Consider the following 25,162-nt stretch of genomic DNA (forward strand, 5'->3'; position numbering starts at 1 on the left):
AAAAAAACAGCATGTTCTTGTTCATGTACTTTTATTTTTTATTGACACGGCAGATTGTAGCAAAAATGGCAGTGCTCTAATAACAGTTGTTTGCTTAATACATTAATAAATAACAATTGACATTGAACACGATATATATGTAATGAAGACCATGTTCCAGTTCACAATCCCTTATGATGTCTTTACATCCTTCATTATGTGTGTATTCTGAGTGGCAGTTTCTCTTTGCAGATGATGAGGTTATGGTACATGACAGCATCTGAAATAAACAATTGAGTTTTACATTGTGTCTCTTCCATTTGATTACGTAAAAACAATTATGTTCATGAAGGCCAAAATTAGCAAAAATGGACAGAATGAGCCCTTTACCATGTTAAAAGGAAAAAGTGATATAAAGTCATGGTATAGCTTTAATGGTTTTTTTTTTGTGATTGGGTATGTTTAGGCATAAAGTCATAATTAAAAAAAAATCTAACAATATGGATCATAAATTCCATATCTCTGTTACTTTGTGGAGAAGAGAAGATAAGTATCCTTAACTGAACAGAGCTGCTCACGCTACATGTTCTGTTAAACTAAAAGAGAATAAAACATGATTGTTAGGAAATTATTGTTACAATTTTTAAAGGTATAAGTTATAGACATTTTAATAAAGAAATCATTTACCTGTTGAGAGTATGTTGACAGTCTGTGTAGTAACTGTAGTTGTATAGCTGAGCTCCAGAAAATCAGTAATAACCCAGCAAACACATTTACGTTGTGGCAAAGTCTGTGGCGTGTTGCATTTCTACTATGGCAACGTCGCTGTCTACGTGCTCGCAACATTGTAACAACGTGGAATTGTAAGACAATACAATTGGGCTGTAGCAACGTTGTTGCACGACATTCAGCAACTGAGAGACGACATTCTGATAATATTTTTTTTTTATGCTAGATATAGATATCCCACATTTAGCAAGTTTTGTTTTGTGGTTAATATGTTAGATAATTATATACTTTCTAAATATTGTTTATCCTTATTATTATTTATGGGCCTAACAGTAGATTAATTATAATCAACACCTGTAAGTGATGTTTAAATAAATGTCACATTAGACAAGGAAGTTGTAGGTTGTGTTTGAATAATTACGTAAATTTGGTAAATTAAAAGTGATTCTCTCGCATCATTGTTCGATGAAGAATGAGAAGGGCCAACGGTCGGTTGAATTTTAAAAGGCAAATTTTCGTGCTTCAGGGCAGTGACGAGTACACATGTCGTCCAGTGGTTGTCCAGACACCATAGGCACAACCTTAAAGGTCCCATGACATGAAATTTTCACTTTCTGAGGTTTTTTAACATTAATATGAGTTCCCCTAGCCTGTATATGGTCCCCAAGTGTCTAGAAATTTCAATCGATGTAAATCGAGCTTTTGCTATCTTTCTCTGCCTTTGAGAAAATGGAAGCTCAATCGCGCTGACCTTGAATCTCCTCCTTGTGACGTCATAAGGAGGAATGTTACCTCCCCTGTCTCTGCTTTGCCCGCCCAGAGAATATTTTCCGCCCATGAGAAAATGAGCTAGGAAGTAGGAACGCGCGCGATTTTAGTTTGTCCACGAGAGATATCATGGCTTTTGAGCGAGCGAAGCATAACAATTGCTCAATAATTGGATGTAACGTTACAAATGAACACCGAAGGGTTAATACAGAGCTGGGCTTGCTGAACGTCTGAAACTAAAGTCTGGATCACTCTCTTTGGCTCAGCTACACACCTCGGACAAGTAAGTCAACTAATGATATATAAGTGTGTTGCTTTACTGTTTATGGTTGCCTAGACTGTTACACGTAGAATGTGGCTGTCACATTAGCTATGCAGTTTATGCGTGTGAATACACACACTGTAACGCGAGTGTTGTACACTTCTTTGTTATTTGGATAACCGTTTTCCTGTTGGTTATACGGCGCGCGCGATATCCACATTTCAAGATCGCAGAGCTTGATGATGTAATTGTAATAAGATAAATTACAGATGTTACAGATCTCCCATGAAAAGGAAACAGTAGGTTAGCGTTAGCTACATGATAATAACTGTAAACCATCCGAATAAAGTACCGTATCCAGACATAATATTTTAAACTAACCATTCGGAAACGTCCTGCTGGAACCACTGAGTTGTTGCTTTTCCATCCGGATCAGATTCTGGGTCAAACTGAAATGCTTGAATGACTGCGTGTCCTCGTGCCATTGCTATATCCAACGTAAACATGCACGGACCGGTACCGTTGCGCAAGATGGTCAAGGCCACACCCACCCTCCACCTTGCGCCGCCTTTCTCCTCCTCATTAGTATTTAAAGCTACAGACACCGAAACGGCCTGTTGGAAGGAAGCTCATTCTGGGACTGGCTTGTAGTGGCTATAATTCTGCACCGAGGCTGAATTTTTGAAAATTTATTTCAGATACAGTACTAGGGACCACTAAGGCCTATATTAAAACCTACAAAAAGTAGCATGTCATGGGACCTTTAAGCTATGTCCCTGAACGGTGGTTCAATGTCAACATTGTGACAATGCTGTAACAACCTTCACCACACAACGCAGTTATAGCAACCTTTTGGCCATGTTGTTAAAACGCTAGAAGGTTGGGTACGTTGTGCCAACGTTCTGGGTTATATTTCACAGATGTACTTTATGATTATGTAAATCTGTGTTTTTCTTACACAACCTCATTGAAAATTCCAGGGCAAGTTACCTACTGTTTTTCGTAGAACTTTGAGAAATCTAATCTGTGTGCGAATGTCTGTGATTGCTGATATTGTACACTGTATTATACTAATGCTTCTCCTTATGTTTTTTTTTTTTTTTTTTACCTATACCTGAGCTACCGTTTGCGCACCAATCTTTCACATGGTTTCATTACATTTCAACATGGATGGTATCCGATGAAAAAATAAAAAATTACAACATTGATAAATAAAGCCAAATCGTGGAAACTGTAAATACTGCCCTTTTTAATATCAGTGTCAGGTAAGATACTTGTATAGATGTCTCTGCTCACTTAAACTTATGCTATTTGAAGTTAATTTAAATAGGATTTTAATAATAAATAAAAGTTATATCAAGTGATTCATTAAAAAAAACCTAGTCTGTCCGAATAGGGCTTTTGTCTGATCTTGTCTGTGTTAGTTACCCTGAGAAGTGTTATTTTGAGTTTGATTTAATTAAAAAGAACTGCTTGCAATTATATCCAACTCTTTTATTTCCATCCTTGCTGCAACCGCCACAGACACGTTATTATTAAATAAATGAATTAATCTGCATTTTAAACACAGGACACTTCCTCTCTAATGGAAGGAGCTAAACTTTCCAAATTAAATTCATGCATCTAATGTAATATATTTTTAACATACAGTTAACCTATTAAGTTTTTACTGTAGCATTTATATACGTTTTCTGCAAAAATTACAACCATTTTTACTTGATAGAAAGTTTAAATGAACAGACGCACTCTAGAGATGTATGGGCCATTTAACTTGTTTAATGAATCACCAGAGTCAATTTTTTTTTCTGTTTTCTCCATCACAATAAACAGATAAAAGAAAAACAGCATAACCCTTCCAGAATCTAATATCATTCAATTGCATATCATTTCAATGCCCTTACAGTAAAACATAGTAACAGGCTTTTTATTGTAACTGACAAACAGGCTGTTCATAATATCATGTTCTCCTCAGTAAAGCTAGACTGTGTCAGCAAGAGTCGTGCATTTAATATAAGGAGTAAATCAGTGTAATGAATAGGGAAGAAGCTGTGAAATAGGGATATTGTAGAATGCAGTCAGAGAACGTGGTTTTCTCAGCATGTGGATGAATGAAAGTTTATTGGACCCTCTATAAATCCATGTACTTTTTTTCCCCCCCGGGCAAAGACTTAGCAATGAGAATGCTGACCAGAGGAATAAAGCAACTCTATAAAGTACAGCCGAGAAGCTTCTTTCTGTCCCTCGTTGTCACTTTTATTGTCTGAAGGCAGGAAAGCGTTGACATTCTGGTTATTGATAAGGCACTGAATGGAAAAATAGAGGTTATTAATGCGCACTTGGCTTTTGTGGAATGTGAAGGTGTCTGTCCTTTCAAGAGAGCCTAACAGACCTGTTTCATCATGGCATGTACATGTTTCTACATTTTTATATCTGAAAGGCTTCTGGTTTCATCCACTTCCATTTATTTAAGCTGTACAAAACTTGTCCATTATGTTGCTTGATATTGCAAACTGTTGTTTGTTATCGTAATCATAAACACACTGGTTTGAAGCGCAATTTATTTGATCATGTACTACCTTTTGTTATTCTTATTCTTATTCAGTTATTAACTATAGGCTAATGAATCAGAAGTGCTCACAAAATCACAGAAAATTAGTCCATACAACTGTTAATATCTTCTGAAGTCATAAAATAGCTTTGTGTGGGGAATAGACTATTTTTTTTATATTACTGTTCACTAATAATCTTGTGTTAACTAATATTGTGTTAACAGTACTAATATGTTTCTCTCTCTCTCTCTCTTTGTCCCAACTCCCAACTCCCATCTGCTGTCTACCTCTTTTTCTTTGAATCGAACAGAAATCCAGACAAGGGCCTTCAGTTTCTCATCTCTCGTGGTTTCATTCCGGATACACCCATAGGTGTGGCGCACTTCCTGCTCCAGAGGAAGGGGCTGAGCCGACAGATGATCGGCGAGTTTCTTGGCAACAGCAAGAAGCCGTTTAACAGAGATGTGTTAGAGTGAGTATATGAAAATCCTACCATAATCCATAGCTCAAGAAAAAGATCAATGAGAATCTGTAGCTGTGTGCAAAATATATCGTAAAAAAGAGAATATTTATACTTTTAAATGGAAGCAATTGTTTTTTTCTCTGTGGATTTTGGAGAGTCGTGGCATTTTTTTAATGAGATCTCCCTTGGCTGCTGAGCTCCCACAGTCAAACTGCAGAGCTTTGCACTTGAAAATTATGCTCTCTTGAGACCTCTTAGCAGATTCTCTCTCTCTCTCTCTCTCTCTCTCTCTCTCTCTCTCTCTCTCTCTCTCTCTCTCTCTCTCTCTCTCTCTCTCTCTCTCTCTCTCTCTCTCTCTCTCTCTCTCTCTCTCTCTCTCTCTCTCTCTCTCTCTCTCTCTCTCTCTCTCTCTCTCTCTCTCTCTCTCTCTCTCTCTCTCTCTGTGTGTGTGTGTAGTGCAGTACAGTATATGAGGTTTCTGAAGTGATGATCTTCTAGCCCCAAATGAATAAATACGCTTATGCTTATATTAGGCCCTGTGTAAACTTAAAGGTGCTGTATGTAAGTTTTTGACTGTACTAAAGCATAAAAATACCATGATATGCTTGCAGATATTTAGGAAACATGATGAGTGCACATACTTGTTTCTCTGAAAAACAATGACATAGCCAGTTATTCTGTTTTGAAATGTGCGTTCTGTGTTGGAATGTTTGTTTTTGTTTTGGTCTGTGTGATCTCGCCCACTGCCAGTTCACCAAATAGTATTTCGACACCCCGGGATGCCAATTGGCGGAAAACACAGCATATTGCAGCCATGGAAGCCAGCTAACAAACTGCATATTAAAACGTGATATCAACTCATCATAAATCATTAAATTAACTCATCAACTTACAGTGTCAACTCATCAATTTATAGTATGCAAGTGTCCTCACCTTTCATTGTCAATTAACAGCTAATACCTGTTGTGTGTCCTCAATCTGGCAACTCCTCCTATGGAGTCAGAAGCATCTGAGGTCACTTTGTGCCACTTATATTTCCGGCCTGCTCAATCGTGCCGCCAACAAGCTCTCATGACAGCCTGTGGCCCAGGGAGAGTGGAGACTCCATCCCCAGGCGGTCCAGCTGATCTGGGACCACTTCGGGGCCGCACAGATAGATCTGTTTGCCTCTCTGGATTCGTCCCATTGACAGTTGTTTTACTCCCTGACCGAGGGGACCCTCGGCATGGATGCGCTGGCACACAGCTGGCCCCGGGGCCTCCACAAGTATGCGTTTCCCCCAGTGAGCCTTCTTGCACAGACACTGTGCAAAGTCAGAGAGGAAGAGGAGCAGGTCTTGCTAGTTGCCCCTTATTGGCCCAACCGGACCTGGCTCCCCGAACTTATGCTCCTCTCGACAGCCCCTCCCTGACCCATTCCTCTGAGGGAGGACCTTCTCTCTCAGGTACGGGGCACCATACGGTAGAGGAAGGGAAAGGCCGTCTCCAAGCAGAGGTTGGCCCACTGGATAGTGGATGCCATCATCTTGGCGTATGAGTCCCAAGATGCACCTTGTCCCCCGGGACTGCGAGCCCGGAGTGTAGCTGCTTCCTGGGCGTTGGTGCAGGGTGCCTCACTAACAGATATTTGTAGAGCTGCGGGCTGGGCGACACCTAACACGTTTGCTAGATTCTATAGCCTACTTGTTGAGCCGGTTGCTTCCTGTGTGCTCTCTTCACATACAGTAGAAGCCAGTTAACACCGTGAGCCCCGCTCGATGTGTCGGCTTGCTGCGCCAGTCCCCTCATATGGACTGGATACGTGTGCCATTCTTGCTCCAGTTGAGTTCCCCTTTAGTCAAACCATGTTGAGCTCCTCCACACCCCTTCAGCATTAGAAGTGGCGGAGCATCCGATGCTAGGCCTACCACTCATATGCACTGGTGGAACTTGTGCTAGGCTGGGTCCATATGTTGTGATCCCTACAGCGATCCCATATGTGTATTATCCACGGTACGGCTCCCTGAGGCAAGCCCGTGTCTTTCTCTTGGCAAAGCTTGAGTAATATATGGCCTACCTAGGAAATAAATAAACAGCCTACCTTTCTTTGCTTTTAAGTAACTGAAGAACAATGTTCAAAACAATGTTCAAAAATGAAGAACTCTTCGCCAACTAGCTAATGTTAAATAATATTAATAAAACTGATCCTCTGCATGGTCAACTGTCACCTGTTAATGCACGTGAGTGACACGTGTGCGTATTACATTTGTGTTGCTTAGGCGATGTATAATATTAATAATATAATAAATATAACAATATTTCTTACACACTATGTGACGTTGGCTCTGCATGTATATTATGGGCACAATGAAAGGAGAGAAGCTAAATAAGCCCGAGTCCGACCCGAGCCCGATCTGTAAAAAGTATGAGTCCGACCCGAGCCCGGCTCAAATGGGCTTAGTGTGTCGGGCCCTGTCGGGTCCCGATGGGCTTACAGACCTCTAGCGGGGGGTCAGGAGGCTTTTGTCTAGGCACTGGAAGGTGGCAGCACTAGTGACGTTTTAATAGGGATCCCAATCAGTTGACACGTCGACTACACTGAACGTGAGCAACAGAAAGGGAACGTCTCGGTTACGTATGTAACCCTCATTCCCTGAAGGAGGGAGCTGAGACGTAGTCCCGTCGCCACTACTGCTGGTCCACCACTGACTCCAGGCTCCGCTCGGCTCCTCAGCGAAAAACAAGTGGTGCGTGCATACGCTTCCGTGTTTAACCCCGCGCTGCTGGGCATTTTTTTCTCGCACGCCAATGTGCATTGGCTCGTTTTATCAATACTCAAAGATGACAGGTTCCCTAAGCGTGATCCCAATCAGTCAACACGTCGACTTCATCTCCGTTCCCTTCTTCAGGGAATGAGGGTTACATACGTAATCGAGACATTTCCCTTTCAGACGCTAAATTTATGGGAGGAGAGTATTTAAATGAAATAATACTTAATCAGTGAAAAAATACCTGTAATGTAAAATACTAGATCATAATATTGCATTTAATTCAAGAAGTCAATAAGAATGTTACGTTTGGAAGTAAAGAAATAACTTCACCTTGATACATTTTTGGAGCATTTGGGAGCTTTATTATTTTCCCATAGAACCCTGGAAAGGTCTTTTTCAAATACTCCCCAGAAAGCTTTGCAATGCTCTGGTAATCCATCAATCCCTGGTGTTTATAATCTTTTTTTTTTTTTCTTGCCCAACATCTCCACGAAAGCTTGATTTTTTTTTTTTTTTTGTGCAAAGGTCAAGGTAGGCTTAGTATTAAAATGTCAGTAGAAGAAAATCACATTATGAAATGGGGGAAATTACATTATGAAATAATTGTTTTTTTCCAAAACACATTGGGAACTATTATTTGCCCCCTTTTATTAAATACTTTTTGCAACCTCCTTTTTCCAAGATAACAGCTCTGAGTCTTCTCCTTTAATGCCTGATGCGTTTGACACCTGACAAGAGATCAGAGACCATTCCTCCATACAGAATCTCTCCAGATCCTTCAGATTCCCAGATTCATGTTGGCGCTTCTTCTCTTCAGTTCAGCACACTCATTTTCCAACCCCATATTAAGTGTTTGCTGCCAAAAAGCTCTTTTTATTTTTGTTTCATCTGACCATAGAACATTTGAAAAGTAACTGACACTACTGAAACTTCAAACGGGACGGGTTCTATGGCCAGATGAAACAAAAAAAATAGCATTTTTGACAGCAAACACATGGGTTTGGTTCATACAGGGATAAAAAAGTACCCCATGTGTAAAATGAAATACTCTTTAATGCTGTGGGCCTAATTTTCTGCCGGAGGTCCTGGGCATCTTGTTCAGATACATGGCATCATGGATTCGATCAAATACCAACAGTTAAAAAATCTAAACCTGACAACCTCTTCTAGAAATCTTATAATGGGCCATGTTTGGATCTTCCAACAGGACAGTGATCCAAAAACAAACATCTAAATCAAAACAAAACATGGATCTGATAATCTGAAGGATCTGGAGAGATTCTGTATGGAGAAATAGTCTCTGATCTCTTGTCAGGTGTTCTCCAAACTCATCAGGCATTATAGGAGAAGACTCAGAGCTGTTATCTTGGAAAAGGAGGTTGCAAAAAGTAATAATAAAAATAATAATAATAAAAGGGGGCAAATAATTGTTCCCAATGTGTTTTGGAGAAAAAATATTCATTTCATATATTCCCCCCACTTTCAATTATTTTACTTCAATGAAAGGTTAGATTATATATATAGCACACATCGAATATATTTTGTATACCTCATTGGTTTCGTAGCTGAATAGTGCATACTCTTCCACAACAAACCTACAGGATTTACCTATTTTTAATTAATTTAAATAAATGTAATACATTCCATATCAATACACATTTACACGTAAGTACCCTGGGAGCCGGGACATACAAAGTAAAACAGGGTGTTTGAAAAATACATTGGTATTAGAATACAGCAGAGAAAAAGCCAGATCCAGCCAGTGAGCACTTTTAAATTACATCTTGTAGACTAGCGTTTTAACTTGACAGTTTTTGCTTCTTATCTAATCGCCATTGTATATTTCTTCAGTCCATGTATTTGCTGTGGCAGCAGTTTCAGGCTGCTTTCCCAATGTGTGTTTTTTTGCAAACTCCTTTGGGTCTGGGGCAAGTCTCCCTAATTCCCTAGCAGTCTTTCTCTTTGTTGTATCTTTAAAAATAAAAAAAAAATCCATTTATCACCTTCGGTAGGCTGCAATAGGCAAAATTTGACAAAAGTGCAGGCTAATTATAACTTTCATGCACAACAAAAAAAATTCTGGAGTTAATAAAGCCTAAAATCAAAGCTCTGCTGTGTTACTAACTAATTTGGTGGTAAAACAAAATGTAGCATTTGGTATTTACTAATACAAAATCGGTAATTAGAGAGTATTAACAACAATACAGGTTTCATGCAGTGCCCTTGGCACTATAGAGTATCTCTAATAATCCATCTTCAACCAAACATTATTGTATAGTTAGGCATAAACAAGTAATGTTTCAGCTCATTTTAATCACAGATCTGCTATACCTACCACTTTAAGATATGAGATAATGACATGCAACACAACAAATCAAAGACTTCTGCCAGAATATGATGAATATTTCATGCTGATATTATAAATGGACATTCATATTTTCATTTCCCTCAGTCCAGTGCAAGCTTATTGAGAGTTCTGCATAGAAGCTGTTTGTTTGCGGTGTAGACATGCTGCCGTTGCATATTAAAACAAATGCCTTTGCTATTAAAATGGCCTCAGAACACATACAAAGGGGAAAGAAAAACACCTAATGCTTCCAAAGAAGCATGAAATAAACCATCAATCTGGATTCCTTCTTGGGATCTCATGACTGACCTGTCCTTTAACCCCTACCTTTTTCCAGCAGACAAGCTTTGTTCTTCTGTGGCTCACTCTTTATTTGGACTGGCAGAGCAATTATTCGCAATATCCCCACATTAAAACAGAGCAAACACTCCATGTTTGCATGAACCTCTCTCCAGAGGGAGAGAAACAATATTGAGAGTAGATGCCATAGCTCATTTACAAGGTCATGCAAAGCAAGGCTCATTCCCTTTATTACTACAGATAAGTTATTTAAGTGCCTATATGAAAAGATGAGAGTTGTGCACAAATAAGGTAAAAAACTTAAATATGTTTATTTAAGTTTTAGGTTATGGGGGGGGGGGTGTCAACAGTGTAACTACAGAGTATTTACAGATTTTAAATAATATTTTAACAGTGCAGTGTGATCCAGTGAGAAGCATTCAAGTTTGGCGCATATGTCTTCCATACAAACTACAAATGTCTCAGATTTTTTCATTTAAAGCCAGATGAAACAGAGCGGACATTCTCAACAACACTGACTCGGAAAACAAAACTTTGTGCAACAAAGTTTTTTTTTATTGAAAAACAATTAATTTCTTTTCAATCCACAAATCACCAACATTTACCATGATTTACTTTAGTAACACTTGTCATATCAAATTTTATTATATGTAGAGGGTTACACTTTATTTTACAGTGTCCTTGTTACATTTGTTACATGTACTTACCATAATAATAACAACAGTAAATTAGGCATAATTACATGAAACAAACCTTCAACCAATTCTAATCCTACATCCAGTACACTGTTGGTTAGGTTACTAGAATAGGTGGGCTTTTCAAGTAGATTTCAAGTTATCTTGTCTACTTTCTAGAAAGATAGTTCCCAGAAATACACCTGACGCAGTTGACAGATTTCATATACCCTGTCCAAAAAGAAGCTCCACCGAGAGCAGCAAGACAATTTATGATTGATGCTTGTCATGTTATATAAAAATGACCCCAGTGAGATCTTGGGTAGAAGCCAAGGCAGACTGTGCAACCTCAACAATCTTTTGTCAAAGATGTCACTGTGTCAAACTGGGCTGTGTTTCCCAAAAGCATTGTAAGCCTAAGTAGATCGTAAAATGATTGTACGAATCATTTTAGACTTCCGGGCCATTTCCCAAAAACCATCTTAATTTAAGTAGTAATTGAAAATCTTCGTATAACTATGAGTTCTCTGAAGTAATCGTAAATCCCTAAGTGCATCGTAAGGTGACAGAGTAATGAGGTCACATGCAGGACAACCGGCAAATTGCACCTAAACTTTACTCCTGTCCAATTTGACTTCAAAGGGCACCTATAAAATCCACCCAGTGCTTTTTTTTTATCCCCATAAATCATAAGCAGTGTCTCAGAACAAGCCGTTTTCAGATTCTGGGCATGTGACGTACTTTTGCACAAGCCCCTCCCACGACTGTTGACTGACTCTGCAGTTTTAGCATAGCCTCACATAGCTTGTGAGGCTCCGCCCTCTGTACCGGCAGCAGCAGCTCATTTGCATTTAAATGGATACACACTAAAACGCCGTGTTTTTCTCAGCCCCAAAAAGTGACAATTTAAACATGCTGTAAAAAATGATCTGTTGCATATTTTGAGTTAAAACTTAACATGCACACTCTGGGGACATCAGAGACTTATTTTACATCTTGTGAAAAGGGAATATTTTAATACTTTAATATTGTTTTTGTTCATTTGTTTATTAGTTTTTTAACTTGTTTTTTGTTTGCTTAAATTAATTTAACATAATTCAATAAAGAAATAATAATGAATAAAAAAGTAAAAAATATTAATGCATAAATAAATTAAGGAATGAAAAGGTACACTGCTGTATATGGACATTTCAAGGAGAGTAGGCCTACAAATGTTATATTTAACAGGGAAATGGCTAGTGTGCTTTAAAGACTGGGGGAAAATAAAGGAGGAAATAAAAAACGTGTCATTGACATGTTGGCATGCACGAAACTCAGCCATGTATTGAACATGTGTTGGTTGTTCATCACAACGTCTCATGCCATCTTCATTCTCTTCCTCCACCTCTTCGCCTACCTCCCTGACGTCCAAGGGCACTCTCGCATGAACTGCAATGTTGTGCAACAATGATATTACAGCACAGCACTTTTGTGGCGCACAGAGAAGACAAGGACTTCTGAAAAGCCTGAAAACATAACCTCCACCTCCCTAAAGTGCACTTCACAATACTTTGGGCAATACGGTGAGCCTCATTGAAATCTGCTTCCCTGTTATTGGCAGGATTATACAGGTGTGAACAGATATGCCCTCAGTGGAGATCCACTGTCCCCAAGCAGCCTCCACTGTCCCTGCGAGTTTTGGGCCCCTTGACCCACAGTTGAGTTGGTAAAGATAAAGGAGTCATGCATGCTTGCTTCCAGGCCACCTTGCCACAATGTCTGTTATCAAATATATATATCAAATATATATAAGTCCATCACCAAGTACCTGAAGGAAACTGCCTGTTGCAAAAATCAGCTGAGGCCCAATGACATTGAGCAGTTGGACTATTTCTCCTTGTGGCAGACGGTATCCGTCAATGACAGCCATATAACAAAAAGGATGAGGGAGGGTGGGTGGCAGCTTTTGTAGGTGGACGAGGAGATGGAGAAGGGATGGTAAGAGGAGGCAAAGGGATGGTAAACACAGGCAGAGGAAATCGGGGTGGAGTTGATGGTGGCAGCAGCCAGGGAGGAGATGAAGGGATGAGTGTCTGGGTGCTGCTGACCCAGAGCACTCCCAGGATGATAGCCAGCGAGTTGATGGAGGTAGGAGCCAGGGTGGCGATTTGGTGGGCGACGTCCTGGCGACGTTGATCGTCGTTCAAGGTCGCCGTTGGAAGAAGAGCCCCTCGTACAGACGTAGAGCCGAGGGAGCAAATAATAAGGGCTCTTCACACCCCGGAGGAGTTGGCTCCCAGCGGATCCACGGTGTTACATGCCACTGAGAGGAGGATAAGGTGACACCACAGGAATGATGGGAGATGATGAGAATTGGGTGGTAAGGGTGGCTGAGGACTGGAGGGAAGATAGGAGTGTAGCGAAAAACCAGACAAAAAACAGAGCATTTTCCATGGTAGTTTGGAGAGGTGGTGGGAGAGGGAGGCTGGGCGGGGCTAACAGGACTGAAGACGACAATATACCTTCTGGTAAAATTAAGGGATACAGGGAATTCATCTCTCCACACCATAACTATCACCATAAGGTTTAGTGTGCTGGAAAGGAATGTCTTGCTGCCCAAGTCCGCTTCCACTTTAGATGGTGTGGCACAGGGGCTAAAACTTACATGTAGGAGCACGTATATAAGGAACTAGCCATGATTTGGAGTATTCCCTTAGTACACTTGAACAAGACATTTAACCCAAGGTTGCTCCAATTGTATTGTCTCTGTAATAAGTGCATGCTGCAGCCATGGCTCCAGAGTCTTTTGTAATCGGCCACCGGGAGCTCAGAAATTGTACTAACCAGCTCTTTGGGGATGTTCACTACCTCCTCTCTCTCTCCCCAAACCTGATGATCCCCCAACTCTGCAAAATGTGTTGCAGTTGTTGCACCTAAGTAAGCGCAACACCCATAAGGACCCTAAAACAGTTTCTCAAGTCAAGTCAAGTCAAGTCACCCTCATTTATATAGCGCTTTTAACAATATGAATTGTTTCAAAGCAGCTTTACATTGAACTTCTGCAACCGCTGCGATCTTCTTCTCCTGGATCAGGGATCCTAAGTACTTGAAATTTTTCACTTGTTCGATTTTAATCCTCTGGAGGTGAACGTTCACCGGTGATCCCTCGGTGGTGAGTGCCTTGGTCTTATCGATGTTGATCTTCAGGCTGAGTGGTTCAGCGAATCTATCAACATCGTACAAGGTGTTGGTTACCTCGGCTTCCATCCTGGCCAATATGGTGCTGTCATCTACAAACGCCAGGTCGGTTGTGTAGCCGTCGATGCCCTATTGGACTACTCACTTGTCCTTGAATGTTTTTTCTCATGATCGAGTCGATCACTGCGTTGAGATTGGGGAGGTGACATCTCCTTGACGCACCCCAGTCGAAATCTACTAATTCTACTAACTAGCTCAAGAGTTGAATCAGTCATTCACTTTTCTCTTTATTAGTCTACTTATGAGTGAAACTAACGAGTCAGATAATTTCAGACACTGAGTGCACCAGATGCCAGAGCTGCAGATTCCATCTTCTGCCGAGGCGTGGGAATTCATTTGGTGTGACCATCACAGTGCTTGAATATCTTCTAGCTTTAATTGGTTGTACAATCGTGAATTTGATATTGTCCACTATATTCACTCCCTCTCTATTTTTTTTCTGATTGATATCATATTGCATACCATAGAGAGTTAACCTGTTGATGTCAAGTTGTACTTCATGATAGCAGATACAGTAATTTGTATGGTAGTTTGAAAAAATAATCTATACATGAAAGGCCAGAAAAGGCTTGTACAACTGCTGTTTAAGTCATCCAGAAACACGGTCAACTAGTAGGCCACATGTCTTTGCAGCTTTAGTTGTCTTTAGCTGTTTCTAATAATTCCAACACTTTGTTGACTGAAAATACAAAAGTGATGAGGATGTCTGTGGAGCTGGAGATGATGCAGATAAGACTTGTGATAAATGGTGAAAAAACAGACCTTTCCAGACATTACAGTTTGTAACGACCTCTGGGCATCACTTGATTGGTAACAGCGACATTTGCATTAATTTCATATGCAAACACTCCAGATAAAAGCAGACCATCTTAGATGTCTTCAGCTCCAGGTTCATGTTATTTTCACTTTCACATAATTCCAACATAATGAACAGAAGAACTTTCCTCCTGCTGGTCTCCTTACTGTAGAAATGCAACTTCAGTCATGATCCACAATGTTCAGCAAGTGGCTAATCTGTTAATCCAAAGAGTACCACAGTACTACTCTGTCAATTTACAATAAAACGACTCAGTGGGTAGCACTGTTGCCTAATGAAAGAAGGTCTCTAGTCCTGGCTGAGCTATAGGACCTTGGTATTTCTCCTCGGCATGCATAATAGGTGAATTATAGATACTAAACATTGCCTGTGGGTCTATATTCATTTATTTGTTAGCCCTGTGATGAACTCACCATCCATCCAGGGTATTTCCTTGATAAGACGCTGGGATAGGCTTCATCATCCCTGCTACCCAACATAGGACAGCATTTTGGAAAATGGATGGATGTCTGATCTCTGTACAATAGTAATATTTCTGTATCTAAAACTCTACTATGCATTCTCTACATTCATACTTCTGCAATGCAGTATCCGAGTACATTTTGACCATTCTGAAGCTGCATGCTGAAAAGCAAAAATGTGTTCTGCTTTTGATGCAGAAACAGTAGATTCGGTTTCAATTTCTATTTCTACTACGTCAAAACAGATGGGGGAGATTAAATTAGTATTAATGTTTAATGCAGTCCTTAGAGTACGAAGCATCATTGTGAACAAGCTTTTAGAGAAGATTTTCCAGTGTTTTTCTGCTAGTAATTTTTCATGATTTTTTCTACAACACAAACTCAAGTGAGACCAAGCACTTGTTTTTTCACATTTTCCAAACTGAGTCTCACAGGCATATTTCGCTGTAGTGAAGAACCACATTTCAGAAAACTCTTTTTATCCAAAAAAGGTAATCGATGGGAATATTTTAAGAAGAGTCCCATCAGTGGAAAGATAACAGGTCTGACAGTCTTTCTCTCCTGTTCTTTGTTTTTCCATCTCTCTGAGGAGAAATATAAGGAACACATGGTCTGTGAGTGGAAAACAATTGAAAAACTTTGATTATCAATAAAAAAAAAACATAATGCAGTGTTATTTTTTGCTCCCTTTTTGCATTTTATTGCTGACAGCATTTATGTTGTCTGATGTTTAAATTGTATTTGCTGTTCATGAGATATCATTTTTAATTTGTATTCTCTGAACTTGTGTTCACAAAAAAAATAAACTGATAAAAGCATAACTGTGATACAAACCCATGGTCTGAATTGGATTTGCCCCAGTGTGTTTGGCAAATTGGTAAAGTGGGTTTGATACGGAGATACATTGTGAGGGAGAACGCTTGGACTTTTTACATAATAGGGAGTGTTATATATTTGTCGCTTTATGAGTGAGTGTTCTTCATACTACTTAATATTTCTTCATACTGAAAAAATGGCTGCTGAAAATTCACTCAACCATTCATATATTTGTTTGCATCTGTTCGGTGCTGAGGTAACTGACTAGCAGTGACTTCCTGTGGGTCTTAAGCTTAGGCTATACAGTATCAAGGGCAAAATTGTTTTTTTCTTCACAAAGTAGGGTGGAATGGAGTAAAAAAGTGACTTTATATACATATGAGCATATACATGTACATTAAAGAGATGTTAATTATGGACTTTATTAGAAATACAAGTATATTTAAATGTAAATAATGGTATGTGCCTGTTTAAAATGTTTATGCTTTTCAGATATGTGATCTTTGCGTGTGTAAATACACTGTTGTCCATTCCATTTCAGCTTTGTTTCTCATTTTGAAAGGATATTCTTCAGCAGCATTAGAGAGAGAGAGAGAGAGAGAGAGAGAGAGAGAGAGAGAGAGAGAGGATTGAAATCACCTTTATTTACAACATAGGTAAAACCAGTCTGTGTTACCACTAACAATCTGCATTACAAAATCTCAAATTACGAAAAACACACAAAAAAATAAAATAAATAAAAATAAAGATAAAAAAACAACAACAAAATGACTTAAAAAGTCAACATTAAATCATCATTTTCATTAACTGTACATAACACTCCATTTGTGGCCCAAGTATTCACAAACACTGGTAAGCACCCAACCAATTTATAGTATGCATATTCTATCCTAAGCCTTGATGCTACCAAACCCTTGAACATCATCAAAGGATCTAAAGTATCTTTGCCAAGCATCTTATTTTTCCTTGTTTTCCAAATAGTGAGTTTGGCAGTTCCAAACACAAAATTTAGTAAAACCAAAACATGTTTACGACTAGCGAAATACTTTGGCCCAAAAATAAACAATTGAGGAGATAAATCTTCACCTAAAGATGATACCCATTGAGATAAAAAGGAGAATAAATTACTCAACCGTACACATTGCACAAAGAGATGAAAAATAGTTTCGTTTTCAGAACAAAATAAACAACCCACCTCTACATTTGGATTGAGGTGCACCACATGTCTGTTCGTAGCTATTGCACTGTGTACAATCCTCCATTGTAAATCACCAGTCCGTTTATCAATGGGGCATTTATACAGTGACCGCCAGCTACCTTTGGGGGAGATATCTACTCCAAAAAAATCAGTCCATTTAGATGACTTTACTCCGGAGAGAAGATGTGTATTGGTCACTTTCACACAAGTCACATACAGAGCTTTTTTCCCAACAAACTCAAAAGTATCCAGCTGAGGAGTTTTGAAAGACAATATGAGATTTTCCTCCTCATGCCATCCCCCCACGTTAGCAGCTATCATCAAGGATGGAAAATCATAGTCACGTCCAGCCATCCACTCTTTGATATGCTTAGAGTTGTTGATAAAAAGTATCTGATCAAGTACTTCATCAGTAACTTGTTTCAAAAATCGAACAGATTTTATCCCAGTTCTCTCACTCAAGATTTCCGAACTGATGCTTAAAATGTGTCCAAGTTTTACACATCCAACAGCTATCAGCCGTGATGACAAATTAGCAGAGCTCAGGTGTCTAGAAGGTAAAAAGGGGTTCTGGAACAATGGCTCTTCCATCAGCCAAAAACCCGCATGTATTCCAGCAGGTCTTGAGACAGAAAAAACTTTCCATGCTTCCATCACAGATCTGTAGAAGGGAGTCAAATCTGTAAGAGTTGATTCATTCAAGTTCAATAAGAAGAGATGTTTATCAAGCCCCATGTTGCCTGCTTTCCTCAAGAGTGCAACTGCAGTGTTGGACCAAGCAATGTCACCATAATACAGCAGTCTCTGAGCAGCTTGCAGACGAAAGGCCATGAGTCTTGATCTGATGTCCACAAGACCTTGCCCCCCTTCATGCACTGGCAAAAAAAGTACAGCTGATCGGACCCAATGCTGTCCTGACCAAAAAAAATTCACCAGCATCCTTTGAATATCTTGAACTAGTCCAACGGGAGGCTGCAACACAATAAATTTATGCCACAGCGCAGAGGCGACCAAGTTATTGGCAACTAGAACTCTCCCCCTATAGGATAGCTGGGGTAGCAACCAGGTCCATCTAGACAATCGGGTGCACACTCTCTCCAAAACTCCCTCCCAGTTTTTCTTCTGAAACTCTTCTGATCCCAAAGACACACCAAGTAATTTCAGCCCTTTTCTATTCCAGTTTAAACTACCTGGTAGTTGTGGGAGATTTTCTAAATTTCTTTGACCTGACCAGAAAGCCTCAGTCTTCTCCCAGTTTACTTTAGCTGATGATGCCCCTTCATACAGCTCAAGTGCTCTAGACAAAGCTTTTATGTCATTATTGTCATTGACAAACACTGTAACATCATCAGCGTAAGCAGTAATTGTAGTTCTTAAATGTTGAGGCATTGTAGGTATTGATAAACCATTTAGAGTTCTTCTTATATTGGAAAGTAAAGGCTCAATAGCAATACTATACAATTGTCCTGATAGGGGACAACCTTGTCTGATTCCCCTTGAAACCACAATAGGCCGACTTAGGCCACCCCCCACCTTGACCATACAAGAAGCTCCAGTGTACAACAAACGTATCCATTTGATAAAATCCTGACCAAACCCGAATGCAGCAAGTAGATTAAAAAGATAGTTATGATCAACGCGATCAAACGCCTTTTCTTGGTCTAAAGCAATCAATCCAACCTCTGCATTAAACATTTTACAGATATCCAAAGTATCCCTCACTAAAAAGAGATTATCCATTATAGATCTTTTCGGAATGCAATAGGTTTGGTCTTGATGAATTATCAAATGTAAAAACTTCTTAAGCCTATTGGACAGACATTTAGACAAGATTTTATACTCTGTTGTTAATAAAGCAACAGGTCTCCAGTTCTTTAACAGAGTTAAGTCTCCCTTTTTAGGTAACAGGGACAACACAGCTCGTTGACATGTAGCAGGTAAAGTGCCATCTTTATAACTCTCACAGAAAACTTCATAAAGGTCCATTCCAATATACTCCCAAAAATCTTTATAAAATTCAGAAGTCAACCCATCAATTCCAGGAGAGCGTCCGGATTTCAACTGTCCAACAGCAATAGTGAGTTCTTGAAAAGTAATTTGTGTGTCCAAAGCAGTCTTAGAAACAGAGTCTATTTGAGGAAGTTCATGAAAAAGTTGCGCTTCACAACTAGAGTTACAAAGATCAGCTTTGTATAGAGAAGAATAAAAACCAACAGCATGACAACGCATTTCTATAATGTCATTTGTAATCTTCCCATCTGGAAGACGTAAACATGTCATCTGCTTAGACTGTGCCACTGAACGCTCTAAATTAAAAAAATAGGCACTTGGGGCATCCATCTCAGTAACTGATGTAAAGCGTGACCTCACCAAAGCTGCTTTCACCCTCTCATTCAAATAAAAACTTAGCTTTTCCTTTTTCTGTTGTAAGTTGTTAATAAAAGCTGGGTCATGTCTTCTTATCATTTCTGTCTCTATAGACTCTATATCTCTTTCCAGAGCTTGAACTGTTTCTCGTTGAGTAGTCGTACAATATGCAGTGTACTGTTGACAGGATAGTTTTATTTGAGTTTTTCCAACCTCCCACCATTGTTTTAAATTTTCAAAATCATTTTTCTTCCCCTTCCAATGATTCCAAAAAACCACAAAATGTTCAGAAAATAAAGCATCCTGTAACAGTTTAGCATTAAAATGCCAATAAGAAGATTTTCTTGGAAATTGTGCCATGTTTACTGAAATATATACCAGATGGTGATCAGAAAAACCTACCGGAGTAATGAAACAATCAATAATTCTGTTATTTATATTTTTTTGAAACATAAATTCTGTCTAAGCGAGCAGCACTTACTCTGTTGTCAGAAATTTTAACCCATGTATATTGTTTATCTACCGGATGCTTGATTCTCCACATATCTAAAAGTTCAGCCTCTTTCACCAATCTTGACAAATAGTTGGATGAAAGCATATGAGGTTCTTCCTTATTACGGTCAACATTAAAACATTCTGTACAATTCCAATCCCCACCAATGATGATGTCTCCATCACTAAAATCCTGTTTTAAGACATTGCTTAGCATTCTAAACAACTGTAATCGCTCATTTCCAACATTTGGTGCATAAACATTTATAAAATAAATTTTCATCCCTTCAATAATAGTTTTGACAAGAACCAAGCGACCTTTTACAAATTCCTCTGTTTTTTCAATGCTAACTTTTATATCAGGAGAAAAAAGAAGAGCAACTCCAGCGCTCAGATTTGTACCATGGCTAAGTACATGTTGACCTTTCCACCACATTCCCCACTCTATTTCGTTATCCATATCGCTATGTGTTTCTTGCAGTAAAATGACATGTAACTTTTTATTTTTCATGATTTCAGACACCAAACCTCGTTTATGACTATCCCTCCCTCCATTAATATTTAATGAACCCACCCTCAAAAGATCCATGTATAAGTTTAGGGAGGAGAGAAAAAAGACAACGGCAGAAGAAACCAGAAGAAATAAAGAGAAGAACACCGCGTGATGCATGGCTAATCGTTTATAAAAATGCCTTTAGCCTCTTCTTTTTATCCACCATTCTACATTTTCTAATAACTGTAACATGTTTTTTTAACCGAAAACGTTTCTTTTCACTCAGCTGATCAAGATTTACAGTCTTTTGAAGAACTGCCACTGACCTCTCAAATTTTCCAACATCAGGAAAAAATTCTTTAATGTTGACTTGTTTTCCAAATGTCTCATCAAGAAACCCATTGATTTCATCTAATGTATACAAAGAGGGATCTTTAATGGACATATCTTGAGAATCGCCCTCAAGTCCACATACAGACCCTCCTTGGGAGTCACATTCGTAATCAAGAAGAGAAACATTTTCGTCAGATGCATCATCATCTACTGCACTACCATCATTACTCAAACACAACTCTCTCTTTCTTACAGCCGACCCAACAGACTCACACCTGCTTGGCCCTGCAATTTCCACACCATCATCTTGCTGCTCATCAGCATTGATATTTTGAACAGTATTTTCATTTTGCTGACGTTCATACACATTAGTATTAGCCACAGCATTATCATGTACTTCAATAGCGGACGGTGCCGCACCAGAAACGCTCACCTCTGCTGGACCTGCGTGTTCCTCTTGAGCAGCGCGCTCCTGCTCCACCGCATCTCCCTCTCCTGAGACAGTGGGCCTTTGCCTATCCTCTGGTGCGCGCTCTCTGTGAGGGCATGCGAACTTTTTATGCCCTAAATCGCCGCAATCAAAGCACCTTAAGCTACCAGTGCTTGCGTACACCATATACGTTTTGGCTTCATATCGTACTCGGAATGAAACATCCAGCGTGTTTTCGGGGGAGTCTAAAAACATAAACACCTGTCTTCTAAAAGATGTGACGTGTTTCAGAGACGGGTGTTTACAACCTAACGTGATTGTTTTAAAACCACTGGCAAATTTGCCAAAACGTACTAATTCCCGTTCCAACGCTTCATCCGGAATGAAAGGTGGAACATTCGATACCGTAATTTTAACTGTCGGAGCGTATAGCGGAGTAACCTGAACAAAGTTTTCATTTATAACGAGACCATTCTCGATTAAACGATTAACAAAGTTTTGTTCTTTCAAAAACACTACTACAGCTTTATTCATACGAGAAGCGGACACTATATTCTCGTGTCCTACTTCCCCTCCAGCCGAAATAAGCACGTCTTCCACTGTGACGCCATCCTCGGGCACACACCTAAAGCCATTGCGCAAGGACAAAGACGGCATCTCCTCATGAGACGCCATCTCTCCCTGCGCAATACCCGCAAAAACTAAGTCAAAAAACTAATTTTAAACCATGCAGAAAATAAGAGAAAACAAAATCCCCGTAATTAAGACTATGTGGAAAAAAAAACACAGCTCAGGTCTCACCCAACACCACTCTCACCCACAAACTCCCAACATGCACCACGTGAGAGAGAGAGAGAGAGAGAGCGGTGAACAGATTGTCTAACTGTTCTTGGATATTTATTTCCCTGTAGAAATGTGTTACTCTCTCTCTCTGTCTCCCTGTGCACCCGCTCTAAAATTGACAGCCGTTTCTCTTTCTGAAACCTCCAGCTGGCAGCTCAGCATAATAAACATACAAACATGGGTGGAAGTAAAAATAATTCTCGTTTATTTTTCGCTTTCGTACAGACCAGTTTAATTTTATGGAATAAACATTTCCTTGGTTCCGAATAAGTCAATCCAGAGTGAGACTTCAATTAAATGTATATTTTGAACCCAAAAAAAGAACATTCTGTCATCATTTACTAATGTTCATGTCATTGCAAACATTTACGAAACAGAAATTTCATAAAAGTAGTCCACTCATAAAGTTGACCATAGAGTCACCCCTTGTAAGGTCCATAAGCTTTCACATGTCTGCTTAATACCTTGTTTTTTCTTACACTATCTCTCCCTCTTTCAAATTCTGTCTGTTTCTTGATTTTGATAGCTGTGTGGTGGATGAGATGGATTTCTCTGGGATGGAGTTGGATGAGGCTCTGAGGAAGTTTCAGGCTCATATCCGTGTGCAGGGTGAAGCGCAGAAAGTGGAGAGACTGATAGAGGCATTCAGGTGAGACTCCAGACACTGTTACACTCTCTTGCACACACACACATAAACGCTCTAGCCACCTTCATGTGTGAGGAGAAGATAAGAGCAGAGGCTGATGTGATATCTGTGCTTATGAACTTTTTTCATCCCTGTAGCAGTAAAGGATAAAAATGCAAGCTGAACGCTCTCCATAAATCAATCGCATTTTCAAGGAATATGGCGCTGTGTTACATAAAAGTAGAAGCTGTTGCACTGCTGCAATAGTTACTTTCTGTTTAGATTGGAAAGCAGTTGAGTAGTTGACATGAAACATTTTGGGAAGTTTAACATTGTTTTGAATAGTGTTTTGCTAATTATGCTAAAATGATTAAGGTTACACTTAAAATATTAATTTCCCTTAAATTATAAGATTAACCTTAACCCATGTTTCAAATTAGCTTTTATTTTAAATAGCTTCAATTTCATTTGTTTAATTTTACTTTAGTTTTAGTCATTTTGCTATGTGCCTTTGCCATTCTTACTAGTTTAGTCATTTTATTACTTCAATTTAAACTCTTTTTTTTAGTAAGTTGCCAAGGTAACATTTAAATGTTTTATGTTCAATCTAATAAAAATATATTTTATTTCATCTGTATTTCAATTAAAACAACTTTTAATAGTTATAGTTGTAGTTAGTTTAACAATAACAATACTGCATATGTGATATCACTTTAATCTGTGCAAGTGTAGAACGTTTCTCCTTTTGAGACAGATGGGAGCGCGGGTTTCCTTGACAATGATGATCTGATAATCCAAATAATCATCTTGCTAGAACAATTACTTTCCATTCATACGCAGCAGAGGCTCTTATTGCGATTTTGAATCATATTGCAGTTGCAGCTATCAACGCTTCTGGGGTGATAGCCAAATATGCTTTTGTTTCCAGCACTGGAAATAACAAGTCTGCTGATGATCCTATGCTGTGTGTGCGAGAGTGTTGCACACGTCTGCATCTGTCTGCGAGACACTGGTTTATAAATAACTGTGGTTGCATAACACAATCCAGCCTGTTCCCGGCTGTCTCTCCTGCATCGCCTTTGATATTTCCCAAATCTGTAAAAAGAATTAGAGAAGGGGTAAATGGATGTAAAATGTAAAATTTAAAGGGGTGGTTCACTGCCTTTTTTCTTTGCTTGATTGTGTTTATGGGCTGCAATATAACATGTCTTCGTGTTTCGTTTGTTAAAAAACGCCTTATTTTTCATAAATTTCACCTTTATTGTAAGCCGCTTCCTCCTCTGTCATTTGAACGACCGGTTGACTTCCTGATTCTATGAAACCACTCCCTCAGAAAGAGGCAATGAGCTCAGATTGGTTAGTTCGGCCGGTGTGTTGTAATTGGCTAAACTGCGTCCGGAATCTTCACGCCCATTACCTTTACGGGCGACAGTTGCATGTGCTCCGGTCAAATGTAATGGTGTCAATATTGCCTCATCAGTTTGAGCCAGAATCAGACCCAGAGAGCGGTGATGAAGAGAGTCAAGCAGAACCTCCGCAAACACGGCTCTTACTAAACGTTTCTGAATGGTAATTTATTTTATTTTATTATTATTCTCTCAAAGAATTTCCATACGCTGTTACTTGAAAATGCTACTGCTGTTTGTTAGCTTTTGAGATACGCTTTCCCCCTGATTAAACATTTAATATAACTGAATACATGACTGAGTAATACCGTTTTTTAAAGATATTGTTTTATTGATAGAATGAACAACCGTTTAACTATTCACAAAGCTTAGTTTACTCAGTTTGTCGTTTTCTTTAGGTGTACATGTGATAACAGCAGCTGAAGTTTGCTGTTGCGATAATTTTTTGAAGTTTGTACACGTTTGTCTTATACACACAAAATAGCATCGAACTAACTAGCTACTATAAACAAACAGCTTTGGCATTGGTTTGCGTTCTTGATCAAATCAAAAAATTACGTCATAAAGTATACATGGAAAATACGTTTACAAAATTTGTACATATTACAAATTCGGGTCCAAAATGTTTGTACGCGTTTGTCATATACTAAAGCCAGCGCTGGCATTTTTTTACATCCTTGATAAAACTAAAACATTACGTCTTAAATTATACAGGCAAATACATTTAAAATGATTAAATCTTACTTGCAGGTTGTGGCCTCTGGTTTTAAAGCTGTAACTGCTTCATGTTGGAGTAATAGTTTCTTGTTGAATCCGACATTGAA

The 25,162-nt window shown here is 39.1% G+C and overlaps 1 protein-coding gene across 1 annotated transcript in view; it reads left to right on the top strand.

Moving 5' to 3' along the window:
• Positions 1–25,162, top strand: part of iqsec3a (IQ motif and Sec7 domain ArfGEF 3a) — a gene marked incomplete at both ends in the record, with an annotated part of 148,042 nt that overhangs the window by 85,707 nt on the left and 37,173 nt on the right. Inside the window, 2 exons of the mRNA XM_081362751.1 lie at positions 4,598–4,759; positions 22,834–22,956. Coding sequence (XP_081218877.1) covers positions 4,598–4,759; positions 22,834–22,956 — 285 coding nt within the window. The remainder of the gene's footprint in view (positions 1–4,597; positions 4,760–22,833; positions 22,957–25,162) is intronic.

This window comes from Scardinius erythrophthalmus, assembly GCF_964197995.2.
Source record: "Scardinius erythrophthalmus genome assembly, chromosome: 4".
NCBI lineage: Eukaryota > Metazoa > Chordata > Actinopteri > Cypriniformes > Leuciscidae > Scardinius > Scardinius erythrophthalmus.